The 23,664-nt window shown below is 34.6% G+C and overlaps 1 protein-coding gene across 1 annotated transcript in view; it reads left to right on the top strand.

Moving 5' to 3' along the window:
* Positions 1-1,234: 1,234 nt before the first annotated feature.
* LOC118195622 (tRNA (uracil-5-)-methyltransferase homolog B-like) overlaps positions 1,235-23,664 on the top strand; it is a 113,870-nt gene continuing 91,440 nt past the window's right edge. Inside the window, exons 1-3 of the mRNA XM_085813748.1 lie at positions 1,235-1,393; positions 16,966-17,196; positions 19,244-19,298. Of these exons, the coding sequence (XP_085669874.1) occupies positions 1,266-1,393; positions 16,966-17,196; positions 19,244-19,298 (414 nt within the window). The 5' untranslated portion in view covers positions 1,235-1,265. The remainder of the gene's footprint in view (positions 1,394-16,965; positions 17,197-19,243; positions 19,299-23,664) is intronic.

The following is a 23,664-nucleotide window of genomic DNA, read 5'->3' as shown; positions in this document are numbered from 1 at the left end:
AAGAAAAGGTCTAAGCTTCACTTTTTTTTGTTTCTGAAGCGGCAAATAAACGCCAAACAAATAAATGGGCGATTCTGCACTTTAACCGAATTTTTAAATATCAATTTTTGTTTCCGAGTTTGAGGTACTTTATAAATTTTTTAGCAAAAGTTCAGGATGAGATACAAATAAATTACATTTAACGAAATAATTTTTTATGACAAAAGTGGAAAGAAATCATAAAATAATTTAGTACTAACCTTTGTTCTTCCTTGGGAAATCTGTAGAAATGTATTCCATCACTTTTTGATTCAATCTTTCTATTACAGCCTTTAAATCTGCAGTAGCGATAAGTCATTATGTCAGAAAAAATGAAAATAATAATGAAATTGGGTCTGAAAAGATCCGTTTGATGGAAACTGCAAAGAAAAATGTACGTGAGTCAAATCAATGCAGGAGCTCTTGAAACCAGCATGGGTTCAAAAACATCTGTAATGAACAGCATGCGCAATTCAATTAATTGTGTTTCCACAGCGCAACCACCAGGAGCGCTGCGATCGCGACAAAGCGCAGGTTCGTCCATTGAACTGACGACGCTTTATTATATATACAGCTTTGGTTTAAAGTTCCTTTTCGTGGAATTTTGTAAAATTCTAGGTGTAATTACAGGATTGGAATTCACCAATTTGTTTTCTACCTTTGTTTTTAAACTGTTATATTTATCACGATATGTTTCATTCGTGTCAAAATCAGCTAAATATTCACTTTCGTTTTGACCTTCCAATAAAAGTTCGGAAATTTGTGACTGAACTTCATCTATTCTGTTGAATTTTCCTTCCAACTGTAAGCTCAATACTTGGAGTTGAATAACTTCCACGTCAGGCTTTAGAATTTCAGCATCTAAAGCATCGGCAATAATCGTAAACGATTGCCTTAGTGGCTTACGCTTTTTAATAAAATTTCCATGATTTTAAATTCAATATGTCCAATATATTCAAATAATAAAGGATATAATCAAATAAATCATAAACTTACTTGATAAATTCCAATACGAAATCGATGTTTCGTTTTCTTCAAATAGCCATTACGGACGCCAGTTTTTAATAAAAAATCCAAACACCTGGCTGGGCATGGACTGATTTTGGACTTTTTGAAAAGAACTCTTGAACTTATAAATAATAATCCAAATAAAAGGAAGATGTTAGGCTATCTAACCTTGATAGTCTTTCCTTCAAATTTACCTGCTATGTGGAAGGAAGCTTTTTCTCAACCCAAGTACATTAAAGATGGCAGCATCCAGCACCGGTGTTTGTTTACAGCGGTTTGGAATAAATTTAAATATTATTACGAATCAAGTGCGCGTTTCTGTTCCTCATAAAATATGTTACCGATATCTAAGGGGAACGCGATACAGGTAGAAACTTCTTTATTGTAATAACTTTTTTGAAAGACCCAGTTCTTCCAAGTTTCTTTTCCCGTAGCTTTTGTATTTAGAACAACTTGCAGAATTTACAGGGTGATTCTACATTGAGTAAAATCCTAGTATACGGCGCGATTTTGAAAATTATGGCCAACACCAAAATGACCCCTTTAACTACTCATCGTATATGTCCCGTTTACTGCTCATCATAAAGTCACCAAAAGTAGCCAAATCCCTTGTGCACCGGATACTAGGATTAAACCCTAAACCGTTTTTGGTTGATCTTTGGATTATGGTAACTTGCCGATTTTTTGGCGAAAATTTGGCGACTAACTCTGCTACAGCAACCCTCTATTTTTTTTTCCGCCGCCATTTTGTCTTCACGAAGTAAAGAGATGTTTCTTTTCTTTTTATTTACTCAATACTTTTTCCAACAATCTACTAGCTGAATTACACTTATGCTAGAAATTTAATGTAACAAAACTGCTTAATCAAGACAAATATTAACTGCAAAATTGGGAAAAAGTGCACAATCGCAAACTCCTAGCACGTTTTTCAGAATAGCACACATAAATAAACCATTTACACGTCGACTTATTTTTACTTAAAAAAACATCCCAGAATTGCACAAAAATGGCATTGCACACACTCTTAACTTTATCCATCTACACTGCTATTTTCTCATAAATTATAAAAATTTGCACGAAAACGCAGGAAAATTTTGTGAATCTTTAAATTCGGTAAAAAGAACATATATGAAATTACCTGATCGCGAAAAAGTATATACCCTTTCCAAGAATGAACATTTCCACGTATAAAATAAATAAAATATCCAAAAGCTTTTACATCTAAATTATCTATTATATTATAGACGTCACCAACGAATTTATAATGCAAACATTAAAAATAGTTACAAATACCTAGTGCCAAATATTTAAATTATTTCCATACACGTTTACTTCAACTGAAACGTATACCAAATTCCTACAAACATAAAATTCACAAAATAACTATCATTTAATTAAAATATCACTAAACCATGTACACGTCGACTTATTTTTACTTAAAAAAACATCCCAGAATTGCACAAAAATGGCATTGCGCACACTCGTCACTATATCCTTGTACACTGCTTTTTGGTCATAAATTAGAAAAATTTCACGAAAATGCATGAAAATTTTGTGAATCTTTAAATTCGGTAAAAAGGACATATATGAAATTACCTGATCGCGAAAAAGTATATATCCTTTCCAAGGATGGACATTTGCACGTATAAAATAAATAAAATATCCAAAAACTTTTACCTCTAAATTATCTATTATAAACGTCACCAACGAATTTATAACAAAACATTAAAAATGATTACAAATACTTAAATTCTTTCCATGCACATTTACTTCTACTCAAATGTATTCCAAAATACTACAAACATATAACTCTCAAAATCACGATCATTAAATTAAAATATAATTAAATTAAAAAACACTACTTAAAATATAAATTAGCACATACATTAAATTAATAAAAATTTGCTTACAATTCTAATTACTTTAAACTAAATCAGTGCTAATAACAATTTTCCAATAATACCATATTAATTTATTTACTCCTTACATTTAGAACAATGCATAAAAATAATATCCTCAAATAATTAAAAATACTAACTTACCTAATCTTCTACAGAATCTTGAGTGCATGGCGGATCACAAAATGTCCATTTTCACCAGGTTTCTTGCACCGCCATTCAAACTATCTGTAATATCCTTCCTTTCACACAATCTCATTTCATTCCCACATATTGGACATTCATACTTATCCGCAATTAAGCAATTTTTTTCAATTACACATAAAGGTAATAAAAATTTCAGATTTACTTTATATACGGCCATGGGATCCAAATATTAAACAGCACTGTTTCGCAGAACATAGAATGAAACTACTCCTATAAAGTACAGCAGATATTTTTACAATATACCCCCCTTTTCTGATTAAAAAACAGTGATTTGTCCATTAATGCCACATGACATATCTCATGATCTCTCATTTTCCTCACACAAAATAATGCGTAATCGGAACTGAAAACTTCTCACATTATTCCCAAAGTCCTAGGTACCTTTATCGCCTCCAAAATGTCGCCAAACTACCTGTTACCATATTCCAAAGATCAGCCTTGTTTTTACAAATTAAGAGGGGTGATAGTACCCATCCAGACGAGCAATAATTACCATAGAACATAAGGTTGTGTTCCATTCTGAGAGGCAGGGAAGAGGAATATTAGAATTCCAACCTGAACGTACAACAGTGTTGGGAAAGCGAACGAACGAGACCAAAAGTTGCGCAATCAGAATTATTGTTTAGTGAAAAATTCATGGAAAGTGCTCAAAATGCCGACAACTCGCTCTTTCATTTTTGGCCTTCGTACATTTTGCGAACGTCCTGCATTGCTTTTTGAGATTGCAATAAAACTAGTTTCTTGCATTCTTCGATCAACACTGGAAAAGGTTGGATGATTTGGAATCGGACTAGTTTAAACCATTGTTCTTACAGTTTTGTGCTTTGTGTCCATTTCCTTTTGCTTCACCATATGTGAAGTGAATATCTGCCAGTTCCTTGTATGTGTACTCCGCCTTAGTATTCATGAAAAGTTTCGGATGATTACTAAGGTAATACTTGAAGTGATGATGTGCCGTTTTCAAGGACACCATTTGTTCTAATTGGCATTCTCCGGTACCAATCAAGAACAAAATGCTGCAGCTTCACAGTGAAAATTTGCATACGCTTAATTCTTGAAAATCCTTGGGAGATAGTCTGCTTATTCTACCTCGATGTCTTTCTACTTTTCTCATTTCTGCCTCTCAGAGTGGAATCCCACCTTATGTTCTTTGGTAATTATTGCTCGTCTGGACGGGTACTATCACTCCTCTTAATTTGTAAAAACAGTTTAGAATCAGTAAAAAAAAAAAAAAAAAAAGCAGTAAAAGCAGTTTAGTGTAAAAAGTGTATTTGAGTTTAGAAACCACCCTGTATAATGAGAATAAAATTTTGTTTGTAAGGGAGACTTACTGGTTACATTTTAAACAAAAATTTATGAAAATCAGCTAATTCAAATTAAACTTTTGAGAAATATAAACTCATATTAAGTATTGTAATAGTTTATAGCTCTCTAAACAATATAAATTTTCATTCTAGATAAACTTAACTTCAAAGTGCCCTTAAAGCACAATTGTTTAATAAAAATATCATATTCTGTCCCAGAATCTAAAAGATTCTGATTCAGTAATGAAAAGCAGAAGGAAAAATATCATTAAGAATTTTTAGTTACAATTTATTATGCATAAATTATATCCATAACACCTAAAAAGTCTGTATAGAGGGATATAGTCAAAAGTTGTTAATCCGGACTCGTCGGGACTTCAGCAATTCCGGATTATCGATTTTTCTGGATTATAGATCATCAGTTTAAATGTGGTAAGATGGCATGCAGAAATTATAAAATTAAAAATATGCAACCGTAATTTATGAAATAAAGAACAATTATGATCTAAAGGGTGTCAAAATTTACAAAAAAAAAAAAAAAAAAAAAAACTTAATATTTATTTGTTTACTTTATTAAACATTTCTTTCAATGTAAGTTGTTTAAGTTGCTTCGTTTTATGTGCTAATACTTTCTCTTTAATTCTATAAACAAACATAATTTCTTGTTCAGTTACAAACTTCTGTTGCTCAAGTCTTATAATTGCTGTGTCGAGAATACCGACTAATTTGTCAATCGAAATTTTTTCATTTCCAATAACCTCTGTTTCACTTTCTTCACTATCGGAAGCGAGTTATAATGACGAGGAATTTGATTTAAATCATATCAAAGGCGGAGTAAATCGAGATTAAATACTACATTTAGTAAGGAATTATAAGCCGAATAAAATAAAAACATCTGTCCTGAAGATATGGATAGTGCTGACAGATCAACTTCAAATCCATTGCGCGCCGCGGCGGCGGGAAATTGATAAACAGATTTCAGAATGGTTAGAAAAACAAAGGATATGACTTTATCCATTTTTTGCAGCAATTCGACTTTTTGTTTAATAGACTTCGAAACATACTTTCGCTTTGTAGATCTTTTACACATTAGTAAATATATATCGGAAATTCTTTTTGACATAATCGAAAGTTCAAGAGGTCTTATGCGCATGTATAAATGCCTATGCGCATGCGTCAACACAACGCATGCACAGAAAGTTTGTTGCTTTGAGGTCCGGATTATGGGTGTCCGAATTAACGACTTTTGACTGTATTTATTATCTTTATGTAGTATGTATGCATGATAAACTAATTTATAATCCCATATTAAAAATTCAGATATAAAAATTGTATTTTATTAATTTAGATAAAAATTTTCATATTTAATTATCATTTATAAAACTTAGTTTTGAGAATAAATTTTGCTTTGGACAAAAATAAGTCTATTAAATTAATCTATTATTCTAAACTTCAATCTAATAACAGGAAAGTTGAATATTTTAATATTAACGTTTAATTTAATGTCTTCAGGTTTTATTAGTTACATTTGCTTTACCTTTTTTTTGTGGGGATGCACTTTGAAAAATATAGTCATTTCCTTTATTATTTTGATCCTAACTTCTTAAACTATAAAAATTCGATTAAAAAAATGGCTTGGTTTAGTAAAATGGTAATATAACTGTTAGCAAATAAGAACACATGTTAAGTAGAATATTTGATTCCAATAGTAACACAAACTTATTGTCAGAAATGCAAGACAAGGAAAGAAAATAATAGGCTGATTTTCTATTTTTAAATAATACTTTTTAAAACTATTTTTAAATGTTCTTTTTCTGCATTATATATAGCTTAAATAGTAAAGTACAGCAAAACCTGTCATAGTAGTTTACATTTAAATTGACCTGTGTTTCTGACAATAAAATTAAATGATAGTATTAATGATGATTATCAGATGGTCATCTTAGAGATGTTTCGTTGCAGTTTATAACTGATTTTGCTTATGAAAATTAGCATGAGAATGACATTTACGCAACTGTCTACTTATTTTTTAATTAACTCTAATTATTTTTAACCATTCTTGTAAAAGAATCCTCAAAAGTTAGAATTCCTACCTGTTGTTAAATTCACCTCTACTAGCATCAGCACTATTGCAAACTGGAATCTAGTAGTTACATAGTCTTTAGAATGGCTGAAGACCATAAACAAAGCAAAAGGTCATCCCTTCAATCATCTAGGCCATGTAAATGTTTACAAGAAAACATTTTCTTAATACTTTTAAATAAGGACATATAGGTACATCTTGAAATATGTCTAAATAATTAAGGGTGTATATTAAAACAAAAAGATTCCAGGTATAAAGTACCAGGGGTTATTTTGGAATTATTATCCAAAAAAGTACTTTTTGTTCATGGCGTCTTTTAGAAATTTGGGATCATGTATACAAAATCTCAGCTGATTGGGCACAGTTCGTAGCGGTCCTTACAAGTACTTATAAGTTCTTATATTTGAAAATAAAATATAAAGGCCCTTATAGATGCTTACTTTTTCTCTAAAGCACTTATTTTTTTGTTTTTAGTGCTTGATTTTTTTTTTCTTTTAATGCTTTTATTTAATGAACGCACATTTTTCCCCCGTACCAAAGCCAAAACTAAATAAACAACTTTTCTTCGTTATATGGAACGTGAGATGGTGAATCATACTCCCAGAAATAGCATTTTGCCCCTTTCTCTGCATTAACGTATCCTTGGGTGCATCCGAGTACAGACAGGTACATGTTGTTCTATTGGTCTAAGAATTGCGAAAACGGTAGAAAATTCCGTTACGTTCCGTATTCTTTTCCTCCAACGTAAGACTATACACGTTTGAATTTCTACCAAGATTTTAATAATTTGCATTCTCATTCTGCGTGGTCAGTTCGTATTCGCATTTATTATGATCATTATGCTTATATTATGAACATATATATATATCAATATTTATAATAATATATTTGCAGTAATTGCTGAAGTTATAATAAACTTCAAAAATGGGTAAGTGTGTTTTAACACAGATTAACTTTCTAAGGAATAATAAAGTGAAAGTAATTGGATAATCAAAATAATTTCGGTACTTTTCCATTCCAAGACAAGAAAGATTTTCTTGTCTTGTCATTGTATCTTATCTCGTTCATTTGCACTTCTGCAGCTAAGTCTGATGGTTCGGTAAAACCATCGAAACTAGTCCTGTGAAAATTTGAAAATATAACGCTGATTTTTGTTGTTTGACTTCTAAATTAATACATGTAGGATATCGGTCCTTTTCCTGTATGTTTGCCGGCTATATGCATAACTCTCACTCCAGATCAAATGGTGTCTAGAATCCGATGACAGACTGAACTTACTCTCATCTGATAATAGTATACAAGCCCAGTAGTCTTCAGCTCACTTGTGATGCTGATGACACCATTACAAACGGGCGAAATGGTGGTGTCTATACAATGGGATGCTTACAACAGGGCAGCAGGCATGCAGTTCTCCTTGATGTAAATGCCTGGCTAAGCTTGTTTTTTGGGAGATTAGCTTCCTAGGACTAAGTAACTGATTTGCTATCTCACTAGCTGTGTTAAATTGGTTCCTTTTTGTCAATATCACTATGTTCCTATCCTCTGCAGGTGTCATACTGTGAACACAACCTTCCCCATGACATTCGCTACACATTTCATGTATCTGAAATGATTTCTAAAGCCTTGAAACAGCACTGTGGTTGACATCAGACTCCCTTGCAGCATATGTTATTTTTCACTGTTCTTCAATCTTGTCAATAATACGGCCATGCTTAAAATCATTTAAGTGATGTCAGAAAGATCTACCGAAAATTATAAGTTCATTAATTGAAGCACTATCAGCACTATCATGTAACGAACAGCTTTGGCAATCAAAAATTTGCATACGCTCAACACGTCTTACAGTATCCCTGCTACTGTCATCCGTCCTTAGCAATTGTCCAGCAGTATACGATAGAAAATCTCCAAATGTATGAAAATTAGATATAACAAACTTGATCAATGTATTTAGTTTTTCCTAGAGATTTTGCAAATTATAACTTATTGGATGCAAATTATAACTGTTGGATAAGACAGCTAGGTGATGAAGTAATCTTTCTTTCCAATTTTTCCTAATGGATAAAGCTTCTGACATCAAAACTTGTGATTATATAAAAAATATCTGTATGCTGAGCAATCCAGAAAAATGTAGAATAGATGTAACTAGGCTAATCTGCTAAGAATACACCTTTATAAAATTTATAGTGGGTAATGGGTAAAAATCAAGGTTTGATAATTTCTGCTCATGAGAAAAGAATTTGATGCTAGGAAGTAATTGAAGTCTGACCAAAAGAATACTGAAGTTTTATAATATACTGAAGTATATTATGAACATATATATATATATCAATATTTATAATAATATATACTGAAGTATATTATGAACATATATATATATCAATATTTATAATAATATCTGAAATGGTCACCATTAAGATGAGCTGCAATTTTCCAGTATTTAGACAAATGCTTCAAGCAAAGGCTGATGAATATCCCAGGCTGTTTGGAGAAACTGCCTTTTTGTGTTCATCAGTTAATTAAAAGGCATATTTAAGATGTGGAATTTTTTTTAGGAAAAATTATTATTAAGTCAACATCTTACGTTGAGCTGAGGGAAAAAATATGCTTGGAATGTTAGCTAGTTATTATCAATACAGTGCAAAAGACACTTCCAACACTGATGAATACCAGCTGTTTTGCAAGATAAGGCCAAATCAAATGTTAAATTTAAAGTAGAATGCTGTCAAGAGTGCAAATCATATTTTTGCATATGTCAATGTAGATTCATCCGAACATTACAGTCCAGTGACTGGGAAACATCCAAAGCTATGATCCATCAGAAACATAAAAATGTTTCTGTTCACTCTCTGTCTGTTCTGTTTCAAGTCCATCCATAAGACATAAATGAAATTGGGATATTTCAAAGATCTGTTGTTGTTGTCTTGTCCGAGAAGTCAGTGCAGAGGAGTCAAATAGGATCAAAAGTATCCAGAACAACCGCAGCAACATCAATAATCTTTAAAGAATAGAGAAGTTGGTGTGAGGGATCTATATCTATCTATACTGAGGAGCTTGACCAAAATAGCAGGACAGTCGAAGAGAAGGTCTGGGGAAAGTTGGATATCAGTACAGTAAGGACAGCTAATTATAATTTCACTGGCAGTCAGAGGATATCTTCATTCCTTTGAAGTAAGTGTTTTGTCCTCAATCTGGCTATGTTAGTGGAAATGACACGGTTACAATTTAGGGCAGGAATGGAATTCTTTATTGATTGGGAGGTTAAGTCTTTGGCTGGCTATTACATCATCATTGGTAAGGTTTAAGCTGTTGGAAAGTTGAGAACTATTTTGGGCATCTTTGGCAAGGCCATCAGCCTGCTCATTTCTGTAAATATCAACATGCACTTGTATGCACTGCAGTGTGCAGGTTCTTTGGGCTGCAGTAGTTTTGTTCATGAGCATGATAATATCTTGGGTAAGTTCAGAGTTGCCCCTTAGGTTGGCTTGGAGTGCAGATTTAGAATCAGAGAATAATAAGAGGCCACTGGAGTTCTGGATTATTGCCTTGGAAAGGTAGATATCTAAAGCCTTTTTGATGGTCACGAGCTCGCTGGTATAATTTGAGATAATTTTACCAACAGATATCTTATGGTATTCAGATTCACCATTAGCATGTATGAAATAGATGTTAGCGCCACCTCTGTCGAGGTCTGAATCGGAGGAACCATCTGTATGTGCAATAGCTAGATTTTGGGTTTAATTTGAAAGTTCATTGATGGTTTGTTCATTGATGGTTGACTTTTCTCCTTGATCACTGCAACTGGTGTTTTTTTGTTACAAGGTTGCAAGATGCTTAAATTTGCAATTGCTTTTGGGGAGGGTCTGATAGAGAGAAGAGGTTCGTTAACAATATCAGTATCTTCATGATGCAAGTAGATTTCTTTCCTGATTTCATTGTCGAATTGTAGGGTGAAGGACGTTTTAATCTATTTTTTCCCTTCCATGCCTTGAAGGTTTTGCTGGAGATATGAAGATCTGCAAGGCGGTACTTATGTATTAACGCAACCAGGCCAAAATTCTCATAAATTGCGAAATTTGGCGACCCTACTTACGGCAACCCTACGTGTTATATGTAGTTTTGTAAAAAGAGCATGGGGAGATTCACAAAATTTTCCTGCATTTTCGTGCAAATTTTTGTAATTTATGAGAAAATAGCAGTGTACATGGATAAAGTCAAGAGTGTGTGCTATGCCATATTTTGTGCAATTCTGGGATGTTTTTTTAAGTAAAAATAAGTCGACATGTACATGGTTAGGGCGAATACGGTTTTCAATCAGTGCTAAAAGCAATAGCCAAAAGATTTCCACCGAAAAAATAATTCTGCAACTTATTCAAATTCGAAACTGGAAGGGTTTAATTGCTATTTTATATTTTAAAACAAAATAATATAAAAAACTGTATTAACAATTATCTGTAATTAATAAATGTACATTTTCTTTCTATTCATACTTTTTTACTCAAACTTACAAATAGCGCCAACCTGGTTGCGATAATATGTAAGTACCTGCAAGGCTTCTAATTTTGTTTGTGAACTTGATGATGGCCAATTTTCTGTTTTAAGGGGAGTTAGGCCACATTCAGTTTCTGGTTTATTGATATTTATAGATGAGATGGCACCAATAATTATCTTGGATGCTGTGTATTGGACAGTGTTGATCTTACTCTTTGCAGATGAGGCTGATGCCCAAATGAGGGCAGCGTATTTTAGAATGGGCCTAACAAGTGAAGTATAAGTATTAAGAAGAATTATTGGTCATGATCCTCAAGATGCACTACATAATCTGTTAAGGAAATTAAGGACTTTGTTAGGCTTTGTTAGAGATTTGTTTAAGATGGGAAAATCTCAGCTCATCTCCAAGAGTTATGCCAAGGTACTTGGGATGTGTAGTTCGTTTGATTGCAGAGCCACATAGATTTTTAGTAGGTTGAAAGGAATTTCTGTTTTTCCTGTCAGTTGAGAAAGTACAATAATTAGTTTTGTCAAGATTTAAAATGAGCTTGAGCTCTTTTGACCAGTCTTCAATGCCTTGCAATATAAGTATTGAGAATCCTTTGTGACTCAATGTCAGAGTGAGTATGCCATATTGCAATGCCATCTGCATGACACGCAACTCTTTCCTCTTTGCTGATGTAGGAATAATGGTATTAAGGTAGAGGAGGAAAAGAAGATGACTTAACACAGAACCCTGTGGGACTCCTGCCCAAGTGTGATGTGATTTTGAAAACGCGCCATTTACTTTGAAGTTTCTTCCTCTCAAAAAGTCATTTATCTGGATGAGAGCGTACCCAGACTACCTGCTTTATGGATAATATCAATTAATTTCTGCTTCCAGACTTTGTCAATCGCTGCAGAAAGATCTAAGAAAACTGCGGTGGTTTTTCTGTGAGGTTTATCCTGGAAGCCATCTGTAATTGATTGGCAGAGGTAGAAGAGCTAATCAACTGTGCTATGCTTGGCCCTGTAGGCAGTTTGGTAAAAATGCTGGGCCTTATTCTCAGTGAGCCACTTCATCAATCTGGTACGAATGATTGTTTCCATTGCCTTGCAAAAGATGCTGGTCAGCGAAATAGGCCTAAAACTTTTGAAGTTGGTAGCATCTTTTTCTGGCTTAAGAATAGGTATAATAGTTGAGTTCTTCCATATTTTGGATAGCTTATATATATTGATAGCTTATAGACCAAGAAGTATTAAAAACATAAAGCAATGATCTTTTCGCATTTTCGCCAAGGTGTTTTAGCATTTGACCGTAAACAAGGTTGGGCCCAATGGATTTTCTAGGATCAAGTCACTGGATGGTGGATTCTAGTTCATCAAGTGTGAGATGGGATGTGAAGATGCAATCATCTGAAAACTGCTTATTTAGTTTGATACAGATCTGTATGTCTTGTAGTATTTTCTGTCATCTAAAGTATACAATGGTCTACTTGCATTTTTATCGTGTTTGGCAAGAATATTTGTTGTATCTCTATTTGTTCTGTCTATGACATCACCAAAGAACAAGATATTCGACCGAGTTATCTCTTAGGGAAAATTTTTGGAGTTATTTAGAGCCTTTATCAGGTTCCAGTATTAGGAAGCTTCATTCCTTGGATCAAGTTTGCTACAAAGTTCTGTCCATTTCCTTCATTTGCAGGTGGAGATTTCTTCTTCAACTTTGTTACTGACTTCAATAAGCTTATTCCTTAACTGCTCGCTGTTGTTTCTCATGAGCTCCTGGCTGGTAGAATCTCTTTCATGTATGAGCTCCTCAATGTCCTCGATGTTGTGGTCTGTTTAAAACGATATCCAATTGTCTCTTTGCTTTCCTCTAGGAATGCTGTGCCTGGCTACAGTTTGAATATGACTTGTGAAGGCGGTGAGGAGTTTCTCAGGATTTCCGTTTTCAGATGATCCCGATCAGAGGCATTCTAGCTCCTGCGTGAAACCTTCCCCAGTTAGCTTTGCAGAAGTTCCATGAACACTTATACTGTGGAGAGTATTCTTGATTTATTTGGATAGTGGATTGTAGATTTTATTACCTCCCAGTGAGAATTATCTGCAGTTTGGTAGCTTATAGCGGTGATATCGAGAGTAGACGCAGCACCCTAGGTTCTAGAGACATAAGTGCTTTCTCCTGTGTTAAGAATAGTCAAATTCTGGTCAGCAGCCAGGTCTTCAGTTTGGTCTCCCTTGGAATTCACTAGTTAACAACTCCATGAAGGGCTTGCTTTTAGCATTGAAGTCTCCAAGAATAATTTTGGTCTCAGCTGTGGTATCTGCAAGACTTTGGAGGAGATCAGTATCAATGGGTGAATTATCAGGACTGTAAGCATTTACCACAGTAATAGAATGCTTAGGAAGAAAAATATTTATTGCTTGAGCTTCGGTATTACTGTTGTCAGAAGATGAGGTCTTGGGGATTTCTGTAAACTTCAACTCTGAAGTTTTTACCAAGAAAGCAATGTCTCCACCAATACCAGTGATCCTATCTTTCCTTATCACTGTGAATCCCTTAATATTTAGTTTCGTTTCCTGCAAGCAGGCAATGTGAACATTATTTGAATGCAGAACAAAAGACAATTTGTACGTTTTCTGTTGCATGCCATTAATATTAAGTTGGAGGAAATTCACTGCCAGTATAGAAAATTTCTTGACGTGGTCCCGGACTGTAATACACAACATGTCGGCTGCCCTGTACACAGTAGCATTAAGACCAGACTCCAATATTGCACCATCCATGGAAAGGGAAGTTTGCCAGAGGCTCCGAAGATGTTGGACTTCTGCTTGTTGGTCGGCGGAGGGTATTTTATTTTCTGTTAACTACCCATTGGAAATCCAATAGAGGCATTCCCTGATCCGCCACCTTGGGATGCGCCCTGTAGGGGTTACAGGCTCCCCTGAGGGGAAAAAAGTTAAAAAAAAAAAATCTGTGAAAGTGAGATTTCAGCTAAAAGCAAGGGATTCTGTTCTTGGTTGATGATTGAATTTCAGTGAGAGATTTATATTATTACTGGATTAATCTTTTCCTTTTTTGTTTCAATGTTAATGTTTAAGAAATTATAATGACTTGTTGCAAAATCCACCATTTGAAAATTTTTAGGAATGATGCACTAGCACAGAGTGTTAAAGGGAGAAATGATGATAAATTTTATTATTGACGATTAACCTGTTACAAAGTAGATAGATGCCTCAAAACAGAAGAGAAATGCATCAAAGTGAAACATAAAATTAACAGAGCAACAACCTTGTGTTTCGCATAAATTTAGTTAAAAACTCAATCCATTTCAAAGGCAAATGGGTGCAGGTCCCTCTTCTTCAGGAACAAAGAAATCTGCAAGACCAGAAAGCAGTGGGTGCAAGAGTCATATTTATACCCTTATGCCTTTAAGCAGTGGTTGCAATAGTCATATTTATACCTTATGGCAGTATGGTATACTCTATAACATGTTTATACTGTATGGCACAGACATATTCATATACTAGTCCAAGTGGCAGTCCAAGTGACCAACTAAAGAAGAATCTTCAACTGGTGAATTGGATTTTCTTGAAGCTTTTTACATTTACAAAGATTTATTTTATTTAGTTAATGGTTTTAAGTTCAATCCATTTCTTCCCAATGCTTTTAAAATTTTATTAACTTAATTTTTCAATTTTGTTATTATTTTTGCCGACAGATGGCTCTACCTTCTCATCTGCTTTAGTGCCATAGGGTATAAATACAATCGTTGCACTTGCTGCTTTCCAGTATGGCTCCTGATGAAGAGGGGACCTGTACCTGTTTGCCCTCAAAGTCGATTAAATTCTTGACTAAATCTATGCCAAACACAAGGTTGTTGCTTAGCTAATTTTAGAGACAGATATCTGTTTAAAGAAAGTAGAAGATTCTGTATTTTCAGAATGTGCCTTGTTTTTTCAAATATATAATGGTGATGTTGTTGCAGGCAAAAATCTGAGGGATGAAGATGATGTGAAATCAAACTGAAAATTGATAACAACCAAAGTATTTTGTCCAGTATTGATGGTGAAGTACAAGCACATGAAAAATAAATTCCCCATCACTATGGCTGCTAAAGCAGCAATATTTATTATCAATATCATGTTTTTCACCCTCGTTTCTACCATTTGTTCTTCTCCATATAGACAGTATTACCAAACTTAATGGAAATATTTCAGTTTTTGTACAAAAATATAAATAAAATTTTTTCTACAACCTGCATCATATCACCAGGGGATTACAGAATATTTTTTATTCAGATATTAAGAGAAAATGCAAGGTAAATTCACAGTTTTTTTTGTTATTAATTTTTATTCAGTTTACAATTTATGCACAGAAAGATCATTCATAATTATAAGCATGTGTTTTAAAGAGAAGTGTATATTTCAGGGAAAGGCTCAAAATGGTGACATTTCTATTAATTAAGGTACTTTCTGGTTATTTGAATCCCTTGCCAAAAAGCAGCCAACTCATTGGTGACTAATTTTTCGCCAAGCTAATGCGGGAAAGGCAACAGCCATTTTTTAAAATGGTGGTGCACGAAGAATTCGAATAAAGAACAATCAGTCAATAAATCTTAAAAAGCAGAAAATATTTGTACAGTACAAAGTCCGTAATCCGGACTTATCAGGACTTTGACAATTCCGGATTAGAAGTTTTTCCAGATTATAGATCATCAATTTAAATCTAGTAAGATGGCATGTAGAAATTATACAATTAAAAATATGAAACCGTAATTTATGAAATAAAGAGCAATTATGATCTAAAGGGTATCAAAATTTACAAGATAAAAAGCTTAATATTTATTTGTTTTCTTTATTGAACATTTCTTTCAATGTAACTTGTTTAAGTTGCTTCGTTTTTTGTGCTAATACTTTCTCTTTAATTCTTTCTTCTATAAACAGATATAGTTTCTTGTTCAGTTGCATAGTTTCACTGTTCAAATCCTGTAATTGCTGTGTCGAGAATACCGACTAATTTGTCAATCGAAATTTTTTCGTTTTCAATAATCTCTCTGTCACTTTCTTTACTATCGGAAGCGCACATGTGTAAATGCTTTATGCGTATGCATAGCGGACGCGCAAGGGTGTAGCTAGAGGGGGGCATCTGTCCCCGGGCGCAGAATCCAAGGGGCGCCAAACTGATGTTACGACATTTTAGAATTAAATGTTTTCCATCCTTGGCAAGCAGTAGGGGGCACGAAATCTTCAGCTGTCCCTGGGTGCTGAAAACCCTAGCTACGACTCTGTAGACACGTCCATCAAATGCGCATGCATAAGTTTGTGGCTTTGAGGTCCGGATTATAGATCATTCCGGAAAATGGATGTCCGGATTACGGACTTTGTACTGTAGTAAGACACTTTTTTAAGAAATAATAATTATTATTATTTTTTCCTTTATTTGCATTGTTTTTTTTTTCCCGTGTATACAACAATCTGTTTCTGCTATTAAAAAGAAAAGAGAAATGCATACATATGGCATTGTGTACCTCTATTATTACAGTTACTCAGGAACAGCTGACATGCTCGTCTCAAGTTGTATGGTTACCAGAATGATATAAAATCAGAAATAATTAAAAGGTAGCCACATGCTTTTCTAAACAAGCTACGACTGTCTTCACACTAATTTCTGACTCACATTCTAACATTTTGTGTGCAATTTTTTCATTGCATCTTTATAAAATTTTACTGTTTAATAAGTACAACTTAATGGAATGCAAATGTTTGCATTATCATTTTTTGAAATTTTGCATTATTATATATTCCTGAATTGCTGCATAAATACATTTGGGCAAATACGTAGTTGTTTTAGTAATTTTGGTTGCTACATAACTATTTCAATGCATTGCTTTGTGAATGTTTCTCATGGGGAGTGAGGTTAATTAGATAGAATCCTGACATTTAACATAATAATTTTTATTGGTTTAATTTACAGGAAGGAGCCCACTAAGCAAGAACTTAGGTTTCAGCAGTTATTAAAAGATCTCAAACTTCTTCCAAAATCATCCAACCTGCCTCAAGAAAAGGAAACACATGATCAGGCTGTTATATCAGAAGGAAATATAGTTTTTAATGCATTGCAAAACAGTGAAAACGAGGAGAAATACAGTGATGTTAGAAAAGGAGAGTCAGTTACATATCTTAATTTTGCAAATCAATTTCAAATGTAAGCAATATATACATTTTAAACTAAATTAAAAATTATGGTATATGTTATATCTATAGGTATCGGCAAGTTTATGCACAATAATAAGAAAACTTTAATTCTTAGTTTGGTAAAAATATATTTAAGGGTGCCCCTTGGGGAAAATTGGAGATTGGCCAGCAAGACACAGTTTCAAGATGGCTGCTACACAAAACCAAAATAACAAGTCAAAGACTTGCACAAACTTGGTGTCCATGTATACTTTGATCTATTTTCACTTAGAAAAACATCAGGGAATCGTACACACTTTGCATTGCGCACTCCCTTGACTTTGTCCATGTACACATGGATCTATTTTCACTTAAAAAAAAAAAGTCAGGAGAGAGATAATGGCATATAATTTAAAACAAAGTTACTCATCTCTGAAATTGAACAAAATTTATAGCTAATCAAAGCTCAATAAACTGAATTTTAAATCACACAACATAGAAAAGGAATTACATATTATCGCATATATGCACTACAAAAAGGAAATATCGACTTACCATGTGTAGAAATTTCTGTCTCTTCAGTCTGTGGCACACAAAATTCCTTAACAGTATCCCAAAATTTTAAAATTATCTGAACTAGAATATGCATACTGCCTGGTGCCGGACTGTCGGTGGCATTTCTTGCATAAACCTTTCTTGCGACAAACCCATTCAAAGCCATCTGAATGATTTTTTCCTTCGTACAAACAGGACGCTTATAATGTCTGCTAAGCAAGCCTTCATTTACACACCAGTCAATTAATCCTTTTTTTCTTTTCTTTCCAAATCATACAGAAACTTCACATTAATTTCAATACATACAGCCATTTTATGGCATATAGCACAAAATAAGCAATGTACTTCCTAACTGACATCCAACACAGAAATAAGCCCTTACAAATATTTTCCCATCAGTCAAATTCACTGCAATCACATCATAATAGGGTTTCCATAACATTCAACTTCTCAGGTTACCATAAATGAAACAACAACTTGGCAATAATCCAAGGGGCACCCTAAAATATAGATTACTAACCCTTACTTTTTAGACAGTTAAGCCATATTATATAATTTAGAATACTTACATATTATTCTATTGACTGTTAAATTTGGCTACCATCAAACTATGAAAATTGGTCGAGATCCCGCCAAAGTTCTGCTAATCTTTCTTACAGGATTTTGAATGAATTCACACATCTCTATGTAATATTTAACCTGCTTCATTTGTGCACTTCGTAAAAAGGCCTTTGTTGATTTCTGCTATTTTTTTAGGCCTTCCAGTTTTACTCAAAGGTCTGTTTAGAATGCTATGAATACACACTTCCTGTAGGTAATTGTTGCAGTCAGTGATTGTTTCATTGACCATATTCAGCTTACCATATTGTGTCCATTCCATTCACACTTTTTTTTATGGTCAGAACCCATAATTTTGGAAAAAATCTGTTTGCTTTTCTGTAGTAGGCAGGTCCCAAATTTGAACCATTTTTTTTTCAAAATGTAGGGAAAATTTAGCAATAATAGTTAATTTATATTCTTTATTATAAAAACAAAAGATGGCTTATCGAGAATCAATCTAGGTTACATCAAATAAAAGTGCAGATGTTATGAGTGTGTTTTTATGTCACACTTATCCATAACTGGCATTACTTTCACTCATAATTGGTGCACAGCACAGTTTGGCAACAGTTTCATGGTCAATGGGATAATATGCAAGTACCTAATTTAGTTTAAAAGTTTCATTATTTTAATTTTTTAAAAGAGCTTTTTGAAAAAATACTTTGGAATTGATATTTTTCTCTGTTTAGATTTTAATCTCTTCGTGTATTTTCTGTGTTCAGGTTTTTTAAAATTATACGTTTCTTTTCAGCAGAAATTTATCATATTGAAATAAATATAACTTTTATTTAGAACTTGTTTAATATTTTTCAGTATAGATTGCTGTAAAATGTCTGTTTTAAAATGTAATGGAAATGTAAGTGTAACTTGAAAGGCTAATAATTTTCTCTTTAATCTGTAATTCTTTATTTTTATTTTTGAAGACTCGAGGAAAAAATTACTCCATTGAAGAATTTACCATATGTTAGACAATTAGAGGTAAGGCCTAGTTTTTTAATGAGTGCATCTGTATACTGAAAAGCTTTTTGTATATGCTGGTATTTTTAATGTAATGAAAAAATTTTCACTCTAAATTAAATATAAGTAATAGAAAATGATATTCTTTGTATTTGATTAATAATGATGGATTATTATATGCACTATTTTAAAGCATGCCAATATTAAAATGCTCTGTTGTGCTTTACATAACCTAATATTAAGTGACAATCTTATTGATTCATGCATTTAGCATAATACATTTTTATACTGAATGCTTTAATTGTGTAAATTTTAATTATACTTCAGTTCAATCTAGATTGTAATTATATTAAATGCAGTCTTCAGGCTAGCTGAAAAGAATTTTGAGTTATTGTTTTATGAATTTTCCTCTAATGAATTTCTTGCTTATTTAAAATGGCAGACCAAAATCCATCTGATAATTTGTGCCCCACATTATTAAACATTAAAATTTTTATGAAGACTTTTCAGAATTTCTGGTATTTTATGTGCAGGCATTTTTTGGTATGAGATTTAATATGTTAACATTATTCTGGGAATTTAATAATAAATAGAATTTGCACAGCTGTAAGGGTTATTAAACTTGATAACATTGAAGGAAAACAGTAAGGAGTTTAAAAGGCATAACATTTTACTTCAGGGCCAAAATATCATGGATAGTTCAGCCCAGAAATAAATAAATAATGAATAAATGAAATCTTGTTTTGTTTATGTGAGTATTTACTGAATTCTGTTTCATGTCTGACTTAGGCTACTGATAGAAGATGATTAACCTAACAATATAAGCAGAAAGTTAGGATATATTGCAGCTAACATGGATGTGGCAATGTTTTTTTGAATCCAACAAACCTTTTTTTGAAACTGAGATAATTATAGCCTTTAAATTTGCTTTGAAAGAAACATGCCTGGTTGATGTGCCTGTTTGGCCCTCAGGGGGCTCACTTTTGTGAGTACGGGTGTGGCAATCCCGAGGTACACTAGCCCCTCAGGGAATCATCTTCTTGGTGAGACAGCTGTCACGATTCTGGAGCCCCATTGATCTATCCTCTTTTCCGTCTCCTCTCCTCTTGGCTGGAACTTTTTTCCTTCACTTCTCCCTTGTGGTTTCTCTCTACGGAGTTTGGGGCTCGTCACGAGAAACTGGAACAGCTCTTGTCTCTAGTTCTCGAGTGGCGAGAAAACTGCCCACGTGTTTGCTGTGCGTGGAGACCCGTGTCGCTGGAAAGGAGGGTTCTGGTAGTTGAGGGGCGAGGTACTGTCCCCAACACACTGCTTTGGCCTCTGCTTCAGCTAAACAGGAGGCACCTTAGTCGTCCTCACGGGTGTCAATTGGCTGGTCACTAGTCCTTGTGTCAGTGGCTTGGGGTCAAGCTCTCGGGAGTACCTGCTTTCGGGAAAGCCGACTGTGGGGCTCCAGTTTGCATATAGGTCTGGCTAGCTGTAACACAGGAATCTGTGTTCCCTTGTTGGGCTCCGTGGTTGGCGGGGCCATCGGACCCGAATTTTTTCTCTTTCAATTATGGCTTCTCTTTTTATTCTAAAAAAACCTGACTGAAATGACACCAACCAAGATATTGAAATTGTTGAGAAATCAATTAACAAGAAGATCTGTACCGATGAAAATGACAAAGATACTGAAATTATTGACAAATCCAGTACCAAGAAGATCCGAACCGATGCAAATGCCAAAGAATCCACTGATTGTCTGCGCTTCCTTGTTGTCTCTAGTCCTTCTGGTGAACTGCAAAAGATGTGTCCTTTTCTCGTAAGCAAATATATACATTCATGTATAGGTGAGCCAAGGAACATAAAACGTCTCAGATCAGGAGACCTGCTTATTGATACCATGTTGGCCACCCAGTCTGCTTCACTTTTACGTCAAACCAAACATGGACAAGTAGCTATAACTGTGTCAGCACACAAAACACTTAATACCTGTAGAGGTGTAATCTCGGAGATTGACCTTCTGTGTGTCTCAGAAGAAGAGTTCGTCTCCGAGTTAGCTGACCAAAATGTCTGTGGTGCTAGGCGGATCAAGATGTGAAAGGAAGGTAAGTTGATTGACATGAAACACGTGATCCTTACCTTCAACACGCCTGTTCTGCCTAAGAATATTAAGGCCGGATACTTAAATTGTCCTGTAAGACCTTATATTCCAAACCCTATGCGATGCTTCCAATGCCAGCGTTTCGGCCATTCTAAGATGTATTTGTCGTGGCAGCCTCACATGCGCCCGATGTTCACAGATTGGCCACGATTCTGAAAATTGTACTGCTGCGCCTTTGTGTATAAATTGCAAGGGTCAGCACCCAGCATTTTCACGCCTGTGCCCAAAATGGAAATCCAAAAAAGAAGTGCAGACTGCAAAAGTTACCAGTAACATCTCGTATACTGAAGCCAGAAAACTAGTTCAAAGCACACAGCTACAATCAAACAAATCTTATGCCAGTGCCGTTAAAACAACACGTACTATTGCCACCCAAACATCAATAGGCACGCAGACTGTACCAAATAAAACCCAACCGACTACATCCAACAAGAAAACGGAAATCTCAACTCATTTAATACAAAAAAAAAAAAAAAAAAAAAAAAAAAAAAAAAAAGAAACAGTCATTCAAATAAACCCAAAACTGCCACTAAAAAAATATCAGAATCTGCGGATTCAGACAGTATGGAAGTAGAAGAGGGTCTAGAAGTTCCAAAGCATCTACTTCCATGAAAAACAAAAGAACAGCGCAGAACGAATAAAAACCATTCATAATGGCCACCTTCGTCTCATGGAACTTCGCGGTTTCCACCGAAATTTGCCTGACATCAAATCTATAATAGATGCCTATCATCCTGTGTGCTTAGCAATACAGGAAACAAACCTGAAACCGGAACAACATGCAAAACTTTGGAGGTTTTCTTTCGTCAGGAAGGATAACCTTGCAGGTGAGCGTGCCAGTGGAGGTGTTGGTCTCCTCACCTCACTGGATTATCCCTGAAATGTACTTTCTCTGATGACATTCCTCCAAGTTGTCGCTACTCAAACAAATTTTGATATTGTTGTTTCATTTGTTTCTCTGTATTTGCCTCCAAATGAGCACATTGATCAGCAAGATTTAAATGATCAGATACAAATTCCCGATGAAGACAAATAGAGCAGATGATCGAAGATCATAGCCTTTGTCTCCTGAATAATGGGCAGGATACTTACTTCCATGAGCCTTCAAGGACATTCCACGCTCTCGACCTTGCCATCTGTTCACCATTTCTGTTGCCATTTTGTACTTTTAGTGTCGGAAATGATCTGTACAACAGCGATCATTATCCCATTTTTCGAAGATCATAGCCTTTGTCTCCTGAATAATGGGCAGGATACTTACTTGAGCCTTCAATCACATTCCACGCTCTCGACCTTGCCATCTGTTCACCATTTCTGTTGCCATTTTGTACTTTTAGTGTCGGAAATGATCTGTATAACAGCGATCATTATCCCATTTTTCGAAGATCATAGCCTTTGTCTCCTGAATAATGGGCAGGATACTTACTTCCTTGAGCCTTCAATCACATTCCACGCTCTCGACCTTGCCATCTGCTCACCACCTCTGTTGCCATTTTGTAATTTTAGTGTCGGAAATGATTTGTACAACAGCGATCATTATCCCATTTTTGTGTCTCTTGCACGAAGAGGAGCAAACCCCATGTCGAGACACCCTCGGTTTATACTGGACAGGGCAGACTGGGAACTTTTCTCTTCCGTTGCAGAGCTGACAGATGAAATGGTAGAAGATGCGCATATCGATGATGCTGTTGAAGCTGTCACTAATACTATTATTGCGGCAGCTGTACTTTCTATTCCTAGAAAGTCAGGAAAAATACTAAGATATACGAAACCATGGTGGAATCGCGACTGTCATGAAGCACTGAAGAAACAAAAAAAAAAAGCATGGGGAATTTTTTGTAGATACCTACTCTGCGAAACCTCATAGCATTTAAAAGAGCCAAAGCAAATGCACGAAAGGTAAGAAGGCAGAGCCAGAGGGATTCCTGGATTACATATGTGTCCTCAATAACATCCTCTACGCCTAGTAAGCGGGTTTGGGAAAGAGTTCGAAAAGCATGCGGAATATATAAAGACCACTCACTTTCCTTTCTGGAAAAAGATGGCCGAGTGATTAGCTCCATAGAAGAAATTGCGAATACTATTGGTGAGACATTTGCTGCTGTTTCTTCCAGCAGAAACTATTCACCTGCATTTCTCTCTATCAAGCAGCATTCTGAAATAAATCCCATCGCATTCAACTCTTCCAAATCTGAGCTGTACAATAGAGACTTTACTATGCTTGAATTAAGGAGAGCTTTG

The sequence above is a fragment of the Stegodyphus dumicola genome, chromosome 3, assembly GCF_044657685.1.
Source record: "Stegodyphus dumicola isolate Sdum_Otavi_A_Nest chromosome 3, ASM4465768v1".
Lineage (NCBI taxonomy): Eukaryota > Metazoa > Arthropoda > Arachnida > Araneae > Eresidae > Stegodyphus > Stegodyphus dumicola.
The sequence above is the reverse complement of the archived record's forward strand: the minus strand, read 5'-3'. Positions and strand labels throughout refer to the sequence as shown.